This window comes from Cygnus atratus, chromosome 2 (assembly GCF_013377495.2).
Source record: "Cygnus atratus isolate AKBS03 ecotype Queensland, Australia chromosome 2, CAtr_DNAZoo_HiC_assembly, whole genome shotgun sequence".
NCBI lineage: Eukaryota > Metazoa > Chordata > Aves > Anseriformes > Anatidae > Cygnus > Cygnus atratus.
Genome location: NC_066363.1, coordinates 160,066,450 through 160,084,585, shown reverse-complemented (window position 1 = coordinate 160,084,585; position 18,136 = coordinate 160,066,450). Strand labels below are relative to the sequence as shown.

The 18,136-nt window shown below is 60.7% G+C and overlaps 1 protein-coding gene across 1 annotated transcript in view; it reads right to left on the bottom strand.

The window, feature by feature from the left end:
* Nucleotides 1-18,131, bottom strand: part of LOC118260125 (epiplakin) — a gene marked incomplete at its 5' end in the record, with an annotated part of 28,164 nt that extends 10,033 nt beyond the window's left edge. The window contains 10 exons of the mRNA XM_050708795.1: nucleotides 269-372; nucleotides 5,576-5,639; nucleotides 6,576-8,888; nucleotides 8,979-10,232; nucleotides 10,299-11,582; nucleotides 11,643-12,926; nucleotides 13,011-14,294; nucleotides 14,379-15,662; nucleotides 15,729-17,012; nucleotides 17,079-18,131. Coding sequence (XP_050564752.1) covers nucleotides 269-372; nucleotides 5,576-5,639; nucleotides 6,576-8,888; nucleotides 8,979-10,232; nucleotides 10,299-11,582; nucleotides 11,643-12,926; nucleotides 13,011-14,294; nucleotides 14,379-15,662; nucleotides 15,729-17,012; nucleotides 17,079-18,131 — 11,208 coding nt within the window. The remainder of the gene's footprint in view (nucleotides 1-268; nucleotides 373-5,575; nucleotides 5,640-6,575; nucleotides 8,889-8,978; nucleotides 10,233-10,298; nucleotides 11,583-11,642; nucleotides 12,927-13,010; nucleotides 14,295-14,378; nucleotides 15,663-15,728; nucleotides 17,013-17,078) is intronic.
* Nucleotides 18,132-18,136: the final 5 nt, after the last annotated feature.

Below are 18,136 nucleotides of genomic sequence, written 5' to 3'. Positions count from 1 at the left end.
TCATGTCAGGATCTGTGCATGTGGCGCTGGATTGCCATGGCTGCCATGCAGCTGCAGCCAGCCCTATCTGATTGTATACAGCTGTCTGGTAAGTAAAGAAAACCCATGTGAGCGTGCAGGCCTCAGGTGGTGCCTGAAACCCCAGCATTTGCTGCCTCCACCTCTCTAAGTGTCCCTTGCTGCAGTTCTATGTAAAGCAAAGCTGGGGCGCAGACCCATGGGATGCTCCGTGCCCCGCAGTGCAGCACAGCGGTGCTCCGTGACTCACCGCCCGGTCCTGCAGCTTCCCTGCAGCCTGGTATGGAGGCACCTTGGCCTGGGTATCACTGCCATGGCCTGGCCTTGCCTGCTGGAAGGTGTAGGTGTCCTTGGCTGAAGCAGCCACGAACCACATCAGAGAGCTGGGAGACAGCTTTCTCAGGGATGCTTTGGCAATGGGGTGTTTGGGAAATGTTGTTTTCCTGTAGCATTTGAGTTGGGAAACCTCCTCTGCCAGAGCTCAGGTGCTGACACAACTCCCTCCCAGCTGGTCCCTGCAGCCACGCAGCCCTGGATGTAATGCTGCTGGTGCACAGCAGTCCCCAGACACGGGCGGAGGGTGACACACAGCAACCAACAGCCTCCTGCCTGACATGGAGAGGGCAGGGCCCTCCTGCTGCAACCACACACAGGCAGCCTCCGCACGCAGCAGGGGACACTATTAGCAAAGAAAACCAGACCCACGGTGTGGAGCTCTCACACCAAGATTCCCTGCGGCAGAGGTGCCTGGAGGTGTAGAGTTGCCTATGCACTCCTGCCTGGCATGGAGCTGGCGTGGGACCTGCTGAGCCACGTGAGCTGGCAGTGCTGGACCTCAAGGGAGTTGAGCTGAACAATGTAGGAAAAAATACAAAAAAATTGTCCCACGCTACTCTGTGCTGATGCAACCTCACCTTGAGTACTGCATACAGTTTTGGATGCCACAATATAAGGACATAAAACTATTAGAGAGCATCCTAAGGAGGGCTATGAAGATGGTGAAGGGTCTCGAGCGTAAAACATATGAGGAGTGGCTGAGTTCCCTTATTTTGTTCAGACCAGAGAAGAGGAGACTGAAGGGAGGCCTCACAGTGGTCTGCAGCTTCCTCATGAGGGGAGCGGAGGGGCAAGTGCTGAGCTTTTCCTTCTGGTGACCAACAACAAGACCCAAGGGAATGGCGTGGAGCTGCGACAGGGGAGGGTCAGGCTGGGTGTTAGGAACAGGCTCGTCACTGAGAGGGTGATTGGGCACCAGGACAGGCTCCCCAGGGACATGGTTATGGCACTGAGCCTGTCGCTATTAAAGAAGACAATGCTCTGAGGCACATGGTTTGATTTTTGGGTGGTTCTGTGTGGAGCCAGGAGTTGGACTCAGTGATCCTTGTGGATCCCTCCCAACTCAGGAGATTCTATGATTCTATGTGCTCTTTTAACAACCGCGATGAACTGGCCAAACCCAGCACCAAAGGGATGGGCACAGGCAGCAACCATAGGCAAACAGAAAAGACAAAAATCCTTTTTATTCTGGCTTGGAGATAAGCAGTTGCACAACTTTGTACTCTGTGGGAAAGAAACTCTCAAGCATCTTTCACCCAGACACGTGATTCCTGGGAAATGGGGATCAGCGAGAGTTTCGCTGGTGCTTCAGGCCACCTGGCCTGCGGCAGGGCAGGGAGGACAATAATCCCCAGGGTGGTTGGGGTGGTGCCAGCAGTGTACAGACACTGCTTCCTGACACCTTTCCAGAGAACTTGCTTATCTTTTGACTTCCCAGCTTCCTGGCATAAGAGTTTTGCTCTGCGGCTCCTGGGCACATTGGGGGTATACATGCTTATGGAGGGGCCCAGGTCCCCCTCCCATGCTCCTGTTGTCTTCTGAGGGTGTGTGGGGAGATGGCACAGACACAGCTCCAGCTCCGGTGGGGGCTGCAGGGCACCTCGGCATGACACAGACTTGCAGAGCAGAGCCTTGGCCATGAGGGACATCTGCAGAGCTGGCCTTGGGCACTGTGGGATGTGCAGAGCTGAATGCAGCTGGTGGGGTCTGCCCTGCTCTGCTGCCCTTCTCCGAGAGTCAAGCGGCTGTCTGCGGACACAGGCAATGGATGGTGGTGCCTGGCAGAACAGCCTGCTAAGAGCAGCTGGGGAAAGCTGCGACATAGACACTGGGATCGAGTGCACCCTCAGCAAATTTGTAGATGACACACCAAGCTGAGTGGTGTGGTTGATACGATAGAAGGAAGGGATGCCATCCAAAGGGACCTGGACAGGCTTGAAAAGTGGGCCTACGTGAACATAATGAGGTTCAACAAGTCTAAATACAAGGTGCTGCACTTGGGCCGGGGCAATCCCGGACATGAGTATAGACTGGGAGAAGAGCTCACTGAGAGCAGCCCTGCAGAGAAGGACTTGGGGGGCATCCAACTTCTGTTGGACAAAAAGCTCGACATGAGCCAGCAGTGCGCACTTGCAGCCCAGAAGGCCAACTGTGTCCTGGGCTGTGTCACCAGAGGGGTGACCAGCAGGGGAGGGAGGTGATTGCCCTCCTCTGCTCTGCCCTCATGAGGCCCCACCTGGAGTGCTGCGTCCAGCCCTCAGCACAAGAAGGATGTGGGGCTGTTAGAGCAGGCCCAGAGGAGGGCCACAAAGATGATCAAGGGGCTGGAGCACCTCTCCTAGGAAAAAAGGCTGAGAGAGCTGGGAATGTTCAGCCTGGAGAAGAGAAGGCTCTGGGCTGACCTCATTGCGGTCTTTCAGTACTTGAAGGGGGCTTATAAAAAAGATGGAGAGTAACTCTTTGCTCAATCAGATATTGACAGGATGAGGGGGAATGGTTTTAAACTAAAAGAGGGGAGATTTAGATTAGAGGTTAGGAGGAAATTCTTTGCTCAGAGGTTGGTGAGGCAGTGGAACAGGTTGCCCAGAGAGGCTGTGGATGCCCCATCCCTGGAGGTGTTCAAGGCCGGGTTGGATGAGGCCCTGAGCAACCTGATCTAGAGGGTGGTGTCCCTGCCTATGACAGGGGGCTTGGAACTGGGTGATCTTTGAGGGCCCTTCTAACCCGAGCCATTCTATGATTCTGTGAGTCTTTCCCCGTTCTCTGCTCCATCCCTAATCTTAACATTTAAGTTACTCTGGCTGTTGCTGAGCACTCATCAAATACTCTATTACAATTCTTGCTGCTGAACTGCAACAGTTCAGAGCTGAGTATGTGCACAGTAGGGCTGCTTCTCCCCATGTGTGCTTTTTTTACCTATGTTGAACATAATCTGCCTTTTTTATTCCACTCACTGTATGTTGTTTGGTCTTCCAGCAGTCTTTGCAGCTGGCACATGTCTTTACTAACCCGAATAACTTAATACTATCTGCTCCCTTGCTGTTCACAGCATTTCCCAGCCTATGTCTGCATGCGTTAAGCAGCCTTGCTCCCAGCATGCGCATCCCCCTCCCAACACATGCAGTCCCACTGATGGCTCCCTTGCTAAGAGGCCTTGTCTTGCCTTACCTTGCCTTACCTTTCCTCAGCTCTTGCAGCAATTTCCTCATCCCAGCAGCAATTGCCACAGTTTGACTGTGTGCTGTGTGCAGAAATCGCCCTGTTGCTTCTCCACAACCCAGTTCTTAGGGGAAACAGCAAATACGCATTACCTGCTTGCCTGCTGTGTGTAATTTATGTTTCCATGCCCCTTTTATGTCTCCACTCAGAGTCTGCCCTCCCTTCTGCCAGCAGAAGACACTTTACCCAGCTCAGTCCTGGCACAGAGGGGCCCTCCCGTCTGGATGCTCACCTTGCCCCCGCCCAGCTCCCCAGTGTCAGCCTGCACAGGGATTGCAGGGCTCTGTGTTGGTCTGTTTCATCACTTTGTCTGATCCAGCTCTACGCTCTCTCTGATGAACACCCTCCTCTGCTGTTCCTCTGCACTTCCTACTTCAGCGTTACAGTGCCTTCCTGGTGAGCCTCCTCCCAACAAGCCCATGGCATGCTGATGTTTCGCTGAGGATTAAGCTATTCTAGTTCCTCAGCCATATCTCCCTATTTATGAGCTGGCAATGTGCGCTTGCAGACCAGAAGGCCAACCATATCCTGGGCTGCATCAAAAGAAGTGTGACCAGCAGCTCAAGGGAGGTGATTCTCCCCCTCTACTCTGCTCTTGTGAGACCCCACTTGGAGTATTCCATTCAGTTCTGGGGCCCCCAACACAAGAAGGAAATGGACGTATTGGAAAAAGTCCAGAGGAGAGCCACAAAAGATGATCAAGGGTCTGGAGCACCTCTGCTACAAAGACAGGCTGAGAGATTTGGGGTAGTTCAGCCTGGAGAAGAGAAGGCTCTGGGGAGACCTTACAGTGGCCTTCCAGTACCTAAAGGGGGCTGCAGGCTGCAGGCTGAGGAGGGACTGTTGGTCAAGGGGTGTAGTGACAGGACAAGGAGTAATGGCTTTAAACTAGAAGAGAGTAGATTTATGTTAGATATAAGGAAGAAATTCTTTACTCTGAGGGTGGTGAGGCCCAGGAACAGGCTGCCTCAAGAAGTTGTGGATTCCCCATCTCTGGAAGTGCTCAAAGTCAGGCTGGATGGGGCTTTGAGTAACCTGGTCTAGTGGAAGGTGTCACTGCCCATGGCAGAGGGGTTAGAATTAGATCATCTTTAAGGTCCCTCCCAACCCAAACCATTCCATGATTCTGTGATTCTGATAGGAATGGCTGTGCTGTACCAGGGCAAGAGCCTGTCCATCCAGTGTTTTCTCTCACGCAGCAGCTGGTCATGGGCCCTCTTACACCATAGCACCATGTAGGACTGTGAGATCTGGAGACACATATGGGCCATTCAGGCTGATTTTGGCTATGCATTTTCTAATCTATTTCCAGGAAAGAGCAGAAGTCTAGAAGATGAATATGAAGCCTTTTGTTTTGCATGGGAGCCTAAATCATCGACTCCCTCTGGAGCTGGAATTACAGTGCCTGCAGGTTGGTGTGGGAGGAAGCTGAACTAACTCCAATATGAAGTGCAGAGAGGCCTGAGAGCTATAAAATATCCCCTTGAGAGTGTGTCACTTCAAGTGAATTGCAGCATTTCCAGTGTTTCCAAGTGCTCATAATTCAGATGGTGGCAAGGACAATTGCAGTTAAATCAGCCCAGAGCACAGGTCTGCATTTCCACTATGCTGCAGCCAGCTTTGTCTGGTATCAGAGCCTACATTGAGCATGTAACAACAGTGCAAGCCCATACTGATACCTCCCTGATCATGGCTCCCATCTCCAAGTAAACTGTGGCTCAGGAACCTCCTGGGACCGAGTATTTCCATGCATTTAACAGCCCACTCCCAGTAATTTGTCCCATCCCTTTTTGAGCCCATGCGATTCTCTGGACTACACAGCAGTTTATGGTAAGGAGTTCCACAGCTAATCTACACTTGCTTTCACCTATCAGCTACAAAAACTGGTGAGAACTCAATTTTTCGAGGATGCAACTGAGTTAATTAAGGCAAATAGCCAAAGACAATGAATTTAAGGTTTGTATGTTTCCTTTTATTAAGCAGTAGTAGAATTATTCAGTACTGAACTGTATGGCACAGTGGTCCAGAGGCTGTCTGTACTCCAGGAACATGCACATGGGCTGCACCTGAAGGGAGGAAAAGTCAACTCAGGACACGGAATGGCAAAAGGAGCTGAGAAATGTACTGGAGGAAACAGCTGGAGGTAGCAGATTCTGTACCACCAGCTCCCCTTACTGCTGGCTGCCTACAGGGACAGCTTTGGCTAGAAGTACAGAATGACAACATATGCTACTGTTTCTCAGCTCTTGCATGGATCCCACAAAACAACTCTCTATAGAGGCTCTCAGGAGAGCTGGACAACTGAAGGCAGGGAAAGCAAAAAACTTGAGTGATTTGATTGTACACATCAGAGAGAGACCAAACCACTCTCAGTTAAGGGTATATGTGGTCTAGAGGCCTCCAGAAATATTGGATGGACTGAGGCAGTAACAGCAAACACAGATAATGTATACCAGCCCAGTAACACCTAACTTCGGCCTGACATCATGCCTACATGGAAATGTGCTCTCCATGCAGGAGACAGGCTTGCAAAACTAAAACTATGGCAATAGTTTAAAAGTATAATAGTAAAAAAAATGTTCCCCATAAGTAAGGATACAGACAAGAGAAGGAATAAAAATCCAATTCTCACTACAGTTCATAAAACGTGAAAGACATCCTTAGACTTAAAGAAATATAAAGGAAAAAGTACAACATCTTGCACCAAAATGGCTGGACATAAGACAGTCTGATTCATTAATTCCAGTTAGGTTATAGAAGACAATGGATTAAAACACTATACTGTAATGCTCAGATGAATCACCTAAAACCTGTAACTGCCGTATTACAAAACATGAAAGAGAAGAAGGAAATACTCTACAAACAATAAGAAAAGAAAAAGAACACATAAAAAAATGACAAAAATGCCAGCAGCAAAACAAGTCTCAACAACGAAAAAATTCATCACCAATGCAATAGAACAGAAAAAAATGTAAAGGGTTTTATGATTAACTAGAGAAAACATTAAGGAAATAAAGATTAGAGTCTGGGTCAAGCACGCAGCGTCGCAGGAGCTGCATGTAGGTGAGGTTCTCGTGTGTGTTGGGGTCGAAGAAGCCTTTGGTGTCGTCGCTGGGGTCGGAGAGGATCTGGTTCATCTCCTGGTCAAAGTAGCCGCGCTTGTAGGCAGCTTCTACGGGGAGGCGGTGGCTGTGCACGGGGTCGATGATGCCGCCGGTGGCGATCTGGGCCTCGAGCAGGCGGATGCCGTGCTCCTTGACGATGAGCTCCTTCTTCATGGCCTGGAAGAGGGAGATCTGGTCGCCGGTGTAGGGGTCGGTGTAGCCCGTCACGGCCCTCTCGGCCGACAGGAGCTTCTCGTGCAGCTCGCTGCCCACCAGCCCGGACGAGACGGCCTCGTCCACAGAGAGCTTCTGGTTGGTGAGCGGGTCGACGAGGAAGCCGGTGGCAGCCTGCGCCTCCAGCAGCACCAGGGCCGTGCCCTGCCTCAGGATGCCCTTCCACATGGCCTGGTAGATGCTCATCTTCTCCATCTTGGCCGGGTTGGCCTTGGACGGCACCAGCACGCCGGCGATGCAGCCCGTGCCGTCCAGGTAGCGCTTGACGGAGGCCATTTCCGTCACCTGCTGCACCGTCTTGGAGCCCTGGACGAGGTCGGCCAGCGTGTCCTTGTCGATGATGCCCGAGTCCAGCAGGTCCGAGGCGGTCACCTGCCGCCTGAGGCCTGTGAATTTCACCTTGCTGCTCTGCTCCACCGCCTCCTGGATGAGGACGGTGAGGAGCCTCGCCAGCTCGTCCAGCGCCAGGCTGCCGTCGCGGACCTTCCCCAGCAGCTCCTGCCTCTTCGCCTCGGAGACGTACTTGGAGAAGAGGAGCTCCCACAGGGAGACCTTCCTGCCGTGGAAGCCGCCTGCCGAGACCTCGACGGTGTGGGACGTCAGGGCCCGCTCCAGCTCCAGCTCCCGCTCCCGCTCCAGCTCCAGGTCCCGCTCCCGCTCCCGCTCCCGCTCCCGCTCCCGCCGGGAGCCCGCGGCCTCGCCGTTCTCAGCCGGCGGTGGGGCCTCCCGCTGCGTCGGCTGGCGGGCCAGGGCGGCGCCGTGGCCCTGGCCCTCGGCCCCGGTGATGATGGCGGTGAGGAGGGTGATCATCTCGGAGATGGCCAGCGTCCCCGCCTTGTACTTCCGCAGGAGGTCCTGGCGCCGGTGGTCGGGGATGTAGCGAGAGAAGAGGAGCTCCCAGACGGTGACGCTCTGGCCCTGGAAGAGCCCCACGCTGACGGTGGTGCGGGCAGCCTGCAGGGCTTTGCGGGCGTCCTCGGTCAGCTGGTAGAGCACCGAGCCCTTGTCCATCAGCTGCAGCATGAGCAGCCCCGTGTCCGGGTCGGGCACGCAGCGTCGCAGGAGCTGCATGTAGGTGAGGTTCTCGTGTGTGTTGGGGTCGAAGAAGCCTTTGGTGTCGTCGCTGGGGTCGGAGAGGATCTGGTTCATCTCCTGGTCAAAGTAGCCGCGCTTGTAGGCAGCTTCTACGGGGAGGCGGTGGCTGTGCACGGGGTCGATGATGCCGCCGGTGGCGATCTGGGCCTCGAGCAGGCGGATGCCGTGCTCCTTGACGATGAGCTCCTTCTTCATGGCCTGGAAGAGGGAGATCTGGTCGCCGGTGTAGGGGTCGGTGTAGCCCGTCACGGCCCTCTCGGCCGACAGGAGCTTCTCGTGCAGCTCGCTGCCCACCAGCCCGGACGAGACGGCCTCATCCACAGAGAGCTTCTGGTTGGTGAGCGGGTCGACGAGGAAGCCGGTGGCAGCCTGCGCCTCCAGCAGCACCAGGGCCGTGCCCTGCCTCAGGATGCCCTTCCACATGGCCTGGTAGATGCTCATCTTCTCCATCTTGGCCGGGTCGGCCTTGGACGGCACCAGCACGCCGGCGATGCAGCCCGTGCCATCCAGGTAGCGCTTGACGGAGGCCATTTCCGTCACCTGCTGCACCGTCTTGGAGCCCTGGACGAGGTCGGCCAGCGTGTCCTTGTCGATGATGCCCGAGTCCAGCAGGTCCGAGGCGGTCACCTGCCGCCTGAGGCCTGTGAATTTCACCTTGCTGCTCTGCTCCACCGCCTCCTGGATGAGGACGGTGAGGAGCCTCGCCAGCTCGTCCAGTGCCAGGCTGCCGTCGCGGACCTTCCCCAGCAGCTCCTGCCTCTTCGCCTCGGAGACGTACTTGGAGAAGAGGAGCTCCCACAGGGAGACCTTCCTGCCGTGGAAGCCGCCTGCCGAGACCTCAATGGTGTGGGACGTCAGGGCCCGCTCCAGCTCCAGCTCCCGCTCCCGCTCCCGCTCCCGCTCCTGCTCCCGCTCCCGCTCCCGCTCCCGCCGGGAGCCCGCGGCCTCGCCGTTCCCAGCCGGCTGTGGGGCCTCCCGCTGCGTCGGCTGGCGGGCCAGGGTGGCGCCGTGGCCCTGGCCCTCGGCCCCGGTGATGATGGCGGTGAGGAGGGTGATCATCTCGGAGATGGCCAGCGTCCCCGCCTTGTACTTCCGCAGGAGGTCCTGGCGCCGGTGGTCGGGGATGTAGCGAGAGAAGAGGAGCTCCCAGACGGTGACGCTCTGGCCCTGGAAGAGCCCCACGCTGACGGTGGTGCGGGCAGCCTGCAGGGCTTTGCGGGCGTCCTCGGTCAGCTGGTAGAGCACCGAGCCCTTGTCCATCAGCTGCAGCATGAGCAGCCCCGTGTCCGGGTCGGGCACGCAGCGTCGCAGGAGCTGCATGTAGGTGAGGTTCTCGTGTGTGTTGGGGTCGAAGAAGCCTTTGGTGTCGTCGCTGGGGTCGGAGAGGATCTGGTTCATCTCCTGGTCAAAGTAGCCGCGCTTGTAGGCAGCTTCTACGGGGAGGCGGTGGCTGTGCACGGGGTCGATGATGCCGCCGGTGGCGATCTGGGCCTCGAGCAGGCGGATGCCGTGCTCCTTGACGATGAGCTCCTTCTTCATGGCCTGGAAGAGGGAGATCTGGTCGCCGGTGTAGGGGTCGGTGTAGCCCGTCACGGCCCTCTCGGCCGACAGGAGCTTCTCGTGCAGCTCGCTGCCCACCAGCCCGGACGAGACGGCCTCGTCCACAGAGAGCTTCTGGTTGGTGAGCGGGTCGACGAGGAAGCCGGTGGCAGCCTGCGCCTCCAGCAGCACCAAGGCCGTGCCCTGCCTCAGGATGCCCTTCCACATGGCCTGGTAGATGCTCATCTTCTCCATCTTGGCTGGGTCGGCCTTGGACGGCACCAGCACGCCAGCGATGCAGCCTGTGCCCTCCAGGTAGCGCTTGACGGAGGCCATTTCCGTCACCTGCTGCACCGTCTTGGAGCCCTGGACGAGGTCGGCCAGCGTGTCCTTGTCGATGATGCCCGAGTCCAGCAGGTCCGAGGCGGTCACCTGCCGCCTGAGGCCTGTGAATTTCACCTTGCTGCTCTGCTCCACCGCCTCCTGGATGAGGACGGTGAGGAGCCTCGCCAGCTCGTCCAGCGCCAGGCTGCCGTCGCGGACCTTCCCCAGCAGCTCCTGCCTCTTCGCCTCGGAGACGTACTTGGAGAAGAGGAGCTCCCACAGGGAGACCTTCCTGCCGTGGAAGCCGCCTGCCGAGACCTCAATGGTGTGGGACGTCAGCGCCCGCTCCAGCTCCAGCTCCCGCTCCCGCTCCAGCTCCCGCTCCCGCTCCTGCTCCCGCTCCCGCTCCCGCTCCCGCCGGGAGCCCGCGGCCTCGCCGTTCTCAGCCGGCGGTGGGGCCTCCCGCTGCGTCGGCTGGCGGGCCAGGGCGGCGCCGTGGCCCTGGCCCTCGGCCCCGGTGATGATGGCGGTGAGGAGGGTGATCATCTCGGAGATGGCCAGCGTCCCCGCCTTGTACTTCCGCAGGAGGTCCTGGCGCCGGTGGTCGGGGATGTAGCGAGAGAAGAGGAGCTCCCAGACGGTGACGCTCTGGCCCTGGAAGAGCCCCACGCTGACGGTGGTGCGGGCAGCCTGCAGGGCTTTGCGGGCATCCTCGGTCAGCTGATAGAGCACCGAGCCCTTGTCCATCAGCTGCAGCATGAGCAGCCCCGTGTCCGGGTCGGGCACGCAGCGTCGCAGGAGCTGCATGTAGGTGAGGTTCTCGTGTGTGTTGGGGTCGAAGAAGCCTTTGGTGTCGTCGCTGGGGTCGGAGAGGATCTGGTTCATCTCCTGGTCAAAGTAGCCGCGCTTGTAGGCAGCTTCTACGGGGAGGCGGTGGCTGTGCACGGGGTCGATGATGCCGCCGGTGGCGATCTGGGCCTCGAGCAGGCGGATGCCGTGCTCCTTGACGATGAGCTCCTTCTTCATGGCCTGGAAGAGGGAGATCTGGTCGCCGGTGTAGGGGTCGGTGTAGCCCGTCACGGCCCTCTCGGCCGACAGGAGCTTCTCGTGCAGCTCGCTGCCCACCAGCCCGGACGAGACGGCCTCGTCCACAGAGAGCTTCTGGTTGGTGAGCGGGTCGACGAGGAAGCCGGTGGCAGCCTGCGCCTCCAGCAGCACCAAGGCCGTGCCCTGCCTCAGGATGCCCTTCCACATGGCCTGGTAGATGCTCATCTTCTCCATCTTGGCCGGGTCGGCCTTGGACGGCACCAGCACGCCGGCGATGCAGCCCGTGCCATCCAGGTAGCGCTTGACGGAGGCCATTTCCATCACCTGCTGCACCGTCTTGGAGCCCTGGACGAGGTCGGCCAGCGTGTCCTTGTCGATGATGCCCGAGTCCAGCAGGTCCGAGGCGGTCACCTGCCGCCTGAGGCCTGTGAATTTCACCTTGCTGCTCTGCTCCACCGCCTCCTGGATGAGGACGGTGAGGAGCCTCGCCAGCTCGTCCAGCGCCAGGCTGCCGTCGCGGACCTTCCCCAGCAGCTCCTGCCTCTTCGCCTCGGAGACGTACTTGGAGAAGAGGAGCTCCCACAGGGAGACCTTCCTGCCGTGGAAGCCGCCTCCCGAGACCTCAATGGTGTGGGACGTCAGGGCCCGCTCCAGCTCCAGCTCCCGCTCCCGCTCCCGCTCCCGCTCCTGTTCCCGCTCCCGCTCCCGCTCCCGCCGGGAGCCCGCGGCCTCGCCGTTCTCAGCCGGCGGTGGGGCCTCCCGCTGCGTCGGCTGGCGGGCCAGGGCGGCGCCGTGGCCCTGGCCCTCGGCCCCGGTGATGATGGCGGTGAGGAGGGTGATCATCTCGGAGATGGCCAGCGTCCCCGCCTTGTACTTCCGCAGGAGGTCCTGGCGCCGGTGGTCGGGGATGTAGCGAGAGAAGAGGAGCTCCCAGACGGTGACGCTCTGGCCCTGGAAGAGCCCCACGCTGACGGTGGTGCGGGCAGCCTGCAGGGCTTTGCGGGCGTCCTCGGTCAGCTGGTAGAGCACTGAGCCCTTGTCCATCAGCTGCAGCATGAGCAGCCCCGTGTCCGGGTCGGGCACGCAGCGTCGCAGGAGCTGCATGTAGGTGAGGTTCTCGTGTGTGTTGGGGTCGAAGAAGCCTTTGGTGTCGTCGCTGGGGTCGGAGAGGATCTGGTTCATCTCCTGGTCAAAGTAGCCGCGCTTGTAGGCAGCTTCTACGGGGAGGCGGTGGCTGTGCACGGGGTCGATGATGCCGCCGGTGGCGATCTGGGCCTCGAGCAGGCGGATGCCGTGCTCCTTGACGATGAGCTCCTTCTTCATGGCCTGGAAGAGGGAGATCTGGTCGCCGGTGTAGGGGTCGGTGTAGCCCGTCACGGCCCTCTCGGCCGACAGGAGCTTCTCGTGCAGCTCGCTGCCCACCAGCCCGGACGAGACGGCCTCGTCCACAGAGAGCTTCTGGTTGGTGAGCGGGTCGACGAGGAAGCCGGTGGCAGCCTGCGCCTCCAGCAGCACCAGGGCCGTGCCCTGCCTCAGGATGCCCTTCCACATGGCCTGGTAGATGCTCATCTTCTCCATCTTGGCCGGGTCGGCCTTGGACGGCACCAGCACGCCGGCGATGCAGCCTGTGCCGTCCAGGTAGCGCTTGACGGAGGCCATTTCCGTCACCTGCTGCACCGTCTTGGAGCCCTGGACGAGGTCGGCCAGCATGTCCTTGTCGATGATGCCCGAGTCCAGCAGGTCCGAGGCGGTCACCTGCCGCCTGAGGCCTGTGAATTTCACCTTGCTGCTCTGCTCCACCGCCTCCTGGATGAGGACGGTGAGGAGCCTCGCCAGCTCGTCCAGCGCCAGGCTGCCGTCGTGGACCTTCCCCAGCAGCTCCTGCCTCTTCGCCTCGGAGACGTACTTGGAGAAGAGGAGCTCCCACAGGGAGACCTTCCTGCCGTGGAAGCCGCCTGCCGAGACCTCGACGGTGTGGGACGTCAGGGCCCGCTCCAGCTCCAGCTCCCGCTCCCGCTCCAGCTCCCGCTCCCGCTCCCGCTCCCGCTCCCGCTCCTGCTCCCGCTCCCGCCCCCTCTCCCGCCGGGAGCCCGCGGCCTCGCCGTTCTCAGCCGGCTGTGGGGCCTCCCGCTGCGTCGGCTGGCGGGCCAGGGCGGCGCCGTGGCCCTGGCCCTCGGCCCCGGTGATGATGGCGGTGAGGAGGGTGATCATCTCGGAGATGGCCAGCGTCCCCGCCTTGTACTTCCGCAGGAGGTCCTGGCGCCGGTGGTCGGGGATGTAGCGAGAGAAGAGGAGCTCCCAGACGGTGACGCTCTGGCCCTGGAAGAGCCCCACGCTGACGGTGGTGCGGGCAGCCTGCAGGGCTTTGCGGGCGTCCTCGGTCAGCTGGTAGAGCACCGAGCCCTTGTCCATCAGCTGCAGCATGAGCAGCCCCGTGTCCAGGTCGGGCACACAGCGTCGCAGGAGCTGCATGTAGGTGAGGTTCTCGTGTGTGTTGGGGTCGAAGAAGCCTTTGGTGTCGTCGCTGGGGTCGGAGAGGATCTGGTTCATCTCCTGGTCAAAGTAGCCGCGCTTGTAGGCAGCTTCTACGGGGAGGCGGTGGCTGTGCACGGGGTCGATGATGCCGCCGGTGGCGATCTGGGCCTCGAGCAGGCGGATGCCGTGCTCCTTGACGATGAGCTCCTTCTTCATGGCCTGGAAGAGGGAGATCTGGTCGCCGGTGTAGGGGTCGGTGTAGCCCGTCACGGCCCTCTCGGCCGACAGGAGCTTCTCGTGCAGCTCGCTGCCCACCAGCCCGGACGAGACGGCCTCGTCCACAGAGAGCTTCTGGTTGGTGAGCGGGTCGACGAGGAAGCCGGTGGCAGCCTGCGCCTCCAGCAGCACCAGGGCCGTGCCCTGCCTCAGGATGCCCTTCCACATGGCCTGGTAGATGCTCATCTTCTCCATCTTGGCCGGGTCGGCCTTGGACGGCACCAGCACGCCGGCGATGCAGCCTGTGCCGTCCAGGTAGCGCTTGACGGAGGCCATTTCCGTCACCTGCTGCACCGTCTTGGAGCCCTGGACGAGGTCGGCCAGCATGTCCTTGTCGATGATGCCCGAGTCCAGCAGGTCCGAGGCGGTCACCTGCCGCCTGAGGCCTGTGAATTTCACCTTGCTGCTCTGCTCCACCGCCTCCTGGATGAGGACGGTGAGGAGCCTCGCCAGCTCGTCCAGCGCCAGGCTGCCGTCGTGGACCTTCCCCAGCAGCTCCTGCCTCTTCGCCTCGGAGACGTACTTGGAGAAGAGGAGCTCCCACAGGGAGACCTTCCTGCCGTGGAAGCCGCCTGCCGAGACCTCGACGGTGTGGGACGTCAGGGCCCGCTCCAGCTCCAGCTCCCGCTCCCGCTCCAGCTCCCGCTCCCGCTCCCGCTCCCGCTCCCGCTCCTGCTCCCGCTCCCGCCCCCTCTCCCGCCGGGAGCCCGCGGCCTCGCCGTTCTCAGCCGGCTGTGGGGCCTCCCGCTGCGTCGGCTGGCGGGCCAGGGCGGCGCCGTGGCCCTGGCCCTCGGCCCCGGTGATGATGGCGGTGAGGAGGGTGATCATCTCGGAGATGGCCAGCGTCCCCGCCTTGTACTTCCGCAGGAGGTCCTGGCGCCGGTGGTCAGGGATGTAGCGAGAGAAGAGGAGCTCCCAGACGGTGACGCTCTGGCCCTGGAAGAGCCCCACGCTGACGGTGGTGCGGGCAGCCTGCAGGGCTTTGCGGGCGTCCTCGGTCAGCTGGTAGAGCACCGAGCCCTTGTCCATCAGCTGCAGCATGAGCAGCCCCGTGTCCAGGTCGGGCACACAGCGTCGCAGGAGCTGCATGTAGGTGAGGTTCTCGTGTGTGTTGGGGTCGAAGAAGCCTTTGGTGTCGTCGCTGGGGTCGGAGAGGATCTGGTTCATCTCCTGGTCAAAGTAGCCGCGCTTGTAGGCAGCTTCTACGGGGAGGCGGTGGCTGTGCACGGGGTCGATGATGCCGCCGGTGGCGATCTGGGCCTCGAGCAGGCGGATGCCGTGCTCCTTGACGATGAGCTCCTTCTTCATGGCCTGGAAGAGGGAGATCTGGTCGCCGGTGTAGGGGTCGGTGTAGCCCGTCACGGCCCTCTCGGCCGACAGGAGCTTCTCGTGCAGCTCGCTGCCCACCAGCCCGGACGAGACGGCCTCGTCCACAGAGAGCTTCTGGTTGGTGAGCGGGTCGACGAGGAAGCCGGTGGCAGCCTGCGCCTCCAGCAGCACCAAGGCTGTGCCCTGCCTCAGGATGCCCTTCCACATGGCCTGGTAGATGCTCATCTTCTCCATCTTGGCCGGGTCGGCCTTGGACGGCACCAGCACGCCGGCGATGCAGCCCGTGCCCTCCAGGTAGCGCTTGACGGAGGCCATTTCCGTCACCTGCTGCACCGTCTTGGAGCCCTGGACGAGGTCGGCCAGCGTGTCCTTGTCGATGATGCCCGAGTCCAGCAGGTCCGAGGCGGTCACCTGCCGCCTGAGGCCTGTGAATTTCACCTTGCTGCTCTGCTCCACCGCCTCCTGGATGAGGACGGTGAGGAGCCTCGCCAGCTTGTCCAGCGCCAGGCTGCCGTCGCGGACCTTCCCCAGCAGCTCCTGCCTCTTCGCCTCGGAGACGTACTTGGAGAAGAGGAGCTCCCACAGGGAGACCTTCCTGCCGTGGAAGCCGCCTGCCGAGACCTCGACGGTGTGGGACGTCAGGGCCCGCTCCAGCTCCAGCTCCCGCTCCCGCTCCAGCTCCCGCTCCCGCTCCTGCTCCCGCTCCCGCTCCCGCTCCCGCCGGGAGCCCGCGGCCTCGCCGTTCTCAGCCGGCTGTGGGGCCTCCCGCTGCGTCGGCTTGTGGGCCAGGGCGGCGCCGTGGCCCTGGCCCTCGGCCCCGGTGATGATGGCGGTGAGGAGGGTGATCATCTCGGAGATGGCCAGCGTCCCCGCCTTGTACTTCCGCAGGAGGTCCTGGCGCCGGTGGTCGGGGATGTAGCGAGAGAAGAGGAGCTCCCAGACGGTGACGCTCTGGCCCTGGAAGAGCCCCACGCTGACGGTGGTGCGGGCAGCCTGCAGGGCTTTGCGGGCGTCCTCGGTCAGCTGGTAGAGCACCGAGCCCTTGTCCATCAGCTGCAGCATGAGCAGCCCCGTGTCCGGGTCGGGCACGCAGCGTCGCAGGAGCTGCATGTAGGTGAGGTTCTCGTGTGTGTTGGGGTCGAAGAAGCCTTTGGTGTCGTCGCTGGGGTCGGAGAGGATCTGGTTCATCTCCTGGTCAAAGTAGCCGCGCTTGTAGGCAGCTTCTACAGGGAGGCGGTGGCTGTGCACGGGGTCGATGATGCCGCCGGTGGCGATCTGGGCCTCGAGCAGGCGGATGCCGTGCTCCTTGACGATGAGCTCCTTCTTCATGGCCTGGAAGAGGGAGATCTGGTCGCCGGTGTAGGGGTCGGTGTAGCCCGTCACGGCCCTCTCGGCCGACAGGAGCTTCTCGTGCAGCTCGCTGCCCACCAGCCCGGACGAGACGGCCTCGTCCACAGAGAGCTTCTGGTTGGTGAGCGGGTCGACGAGGAAGCCGGTGGCAGCCTGCGCCTCCAGCAGCACCAAGGCTGTGCCCTGCCTCAGGATGCCCTTCCACATGGCCTGGTAGATGCTCATCTTCTCCATCTTGGCTGGGTCGGCCTTGGACGGCACCAGCACGCCGGCGATGCAGCCCGTGCCATCCAGGTAGCGCTTGACGGAGGCCATTTCCGTCACCTGCTGCACCGTCTTGGAGCCCTGGACGAGGTCGGCCAGCGTGTCCTTGTCGATGATGCCCGAGTCCAGCAGGTCCGAGGCGGTCACCTGCCGCCTGAGGCCTGTGAATTTCACCTTGCTGCTCTGCTCCACCGCCTCCTGGATGAGGACGGTGAGGAGCCTCGCCAGCTCGTCCAGCGCCAGGCTGCCGTCGCGGACCTTCCCCAGCAGCTCCTGCCTCTTCGCCTCGGAGACGTACTTGGAGAAGAGGAGCTCCCACAGGGAGACCTTCCTGCCGTGGAAGCCGCCTGCCGAGACCTCGACGGTGTGGGACGTCAGGGCCCGCTCCAGCTCCAGCTCCCACTCCCGCTCCAGCTCCCGCTCCCACTCCTGCTCCCGCTCCCGCTCCCACTCCCGCCGGGAGCCCGCGGCCTCGCCGTTCTCAGCCGGCTGTGGGGCCTCCCGCTGCGTCGGCTTGTGGGCCAGGGCGGCGCCGTGGCCCTGGCCCTCGGCCCCGGTGATGATGGCGGTGAGGAGGGTGATCATCTCGGAGATGGCCAGCGTCCCCGCCTTGTACTTCCGCAGGAGGTCCTGGCGCCGGTGGTCGGGGATGTAGCGAGAGAAGAGGAGCTCCCAGACGGTGACGCTCTGGCCCTGGAAGAGCCCCACGCTGACGGTGGTGCGGGCAGCCTGCAGGGCTTTGCGGGCGTCCTCGGTCAGCTGGTAGAGCACCGAGCCCTTGTCCATCAGCTGCAGCATGAGCAGCCCCGTGTCCGGGTCGGGCACGCAGCGTCGCAGGAGCTGCATGTAGGTGAGGTTCTCGTGTGTGTTGGGGTCGAAGAAGCCTTTGGTGTCGTCGCTGGGGTCGGAGAGGATCTGGTTCATCTCCTGGTCAAAGTAGCCGCGCTTGTAGGCAGCTTCTACAGGGAGGCGGTGGCTGTGCACGGGGTCGATGATGCCGCCGGTGGCGATCTGGGCCTCGAGCAGGCGGATGCCGTGCTCCTTGACGATGAGCTCCTTCTTCATGGCCTGGAAGAGGGACATCTTTTGTCCTGTGCAGGGGTGGGTGTAGCCCGTCACAGCTTTTTCTGCGCAAAGAAGTTTTTTCTGTAATTCACTGCCCACCAGCCCGGACATGACAGCTTCATCCACAGATATCTTTTTATTCTTGACTGGGTCTATGATGAAGCCTGTGGCAGCTTGTGCCTCTAGCAGCACTAGTGCTGTCCCTGGCCTCAGGATGCCCTTCCACATGGCCTGGTAGATGCTCATCTTCTCCATCTTAGTGGAGTCCGCCTTGGATGGCACGAGCACACCAGCAATGCTTCCAGTTCCCTCAAGGTATCTTCTCACATTATCCATTTGCGCTATTTCTTGTGCTGTTTCTTTTCCTTCCTGGAGTTTCTGCATAGTTTCTTCTGTGATTATCTCTGCACTGAGAAGTTCCGATGCTGTTATTTGTTGTCTTATTCCTTGGAACCAAACAT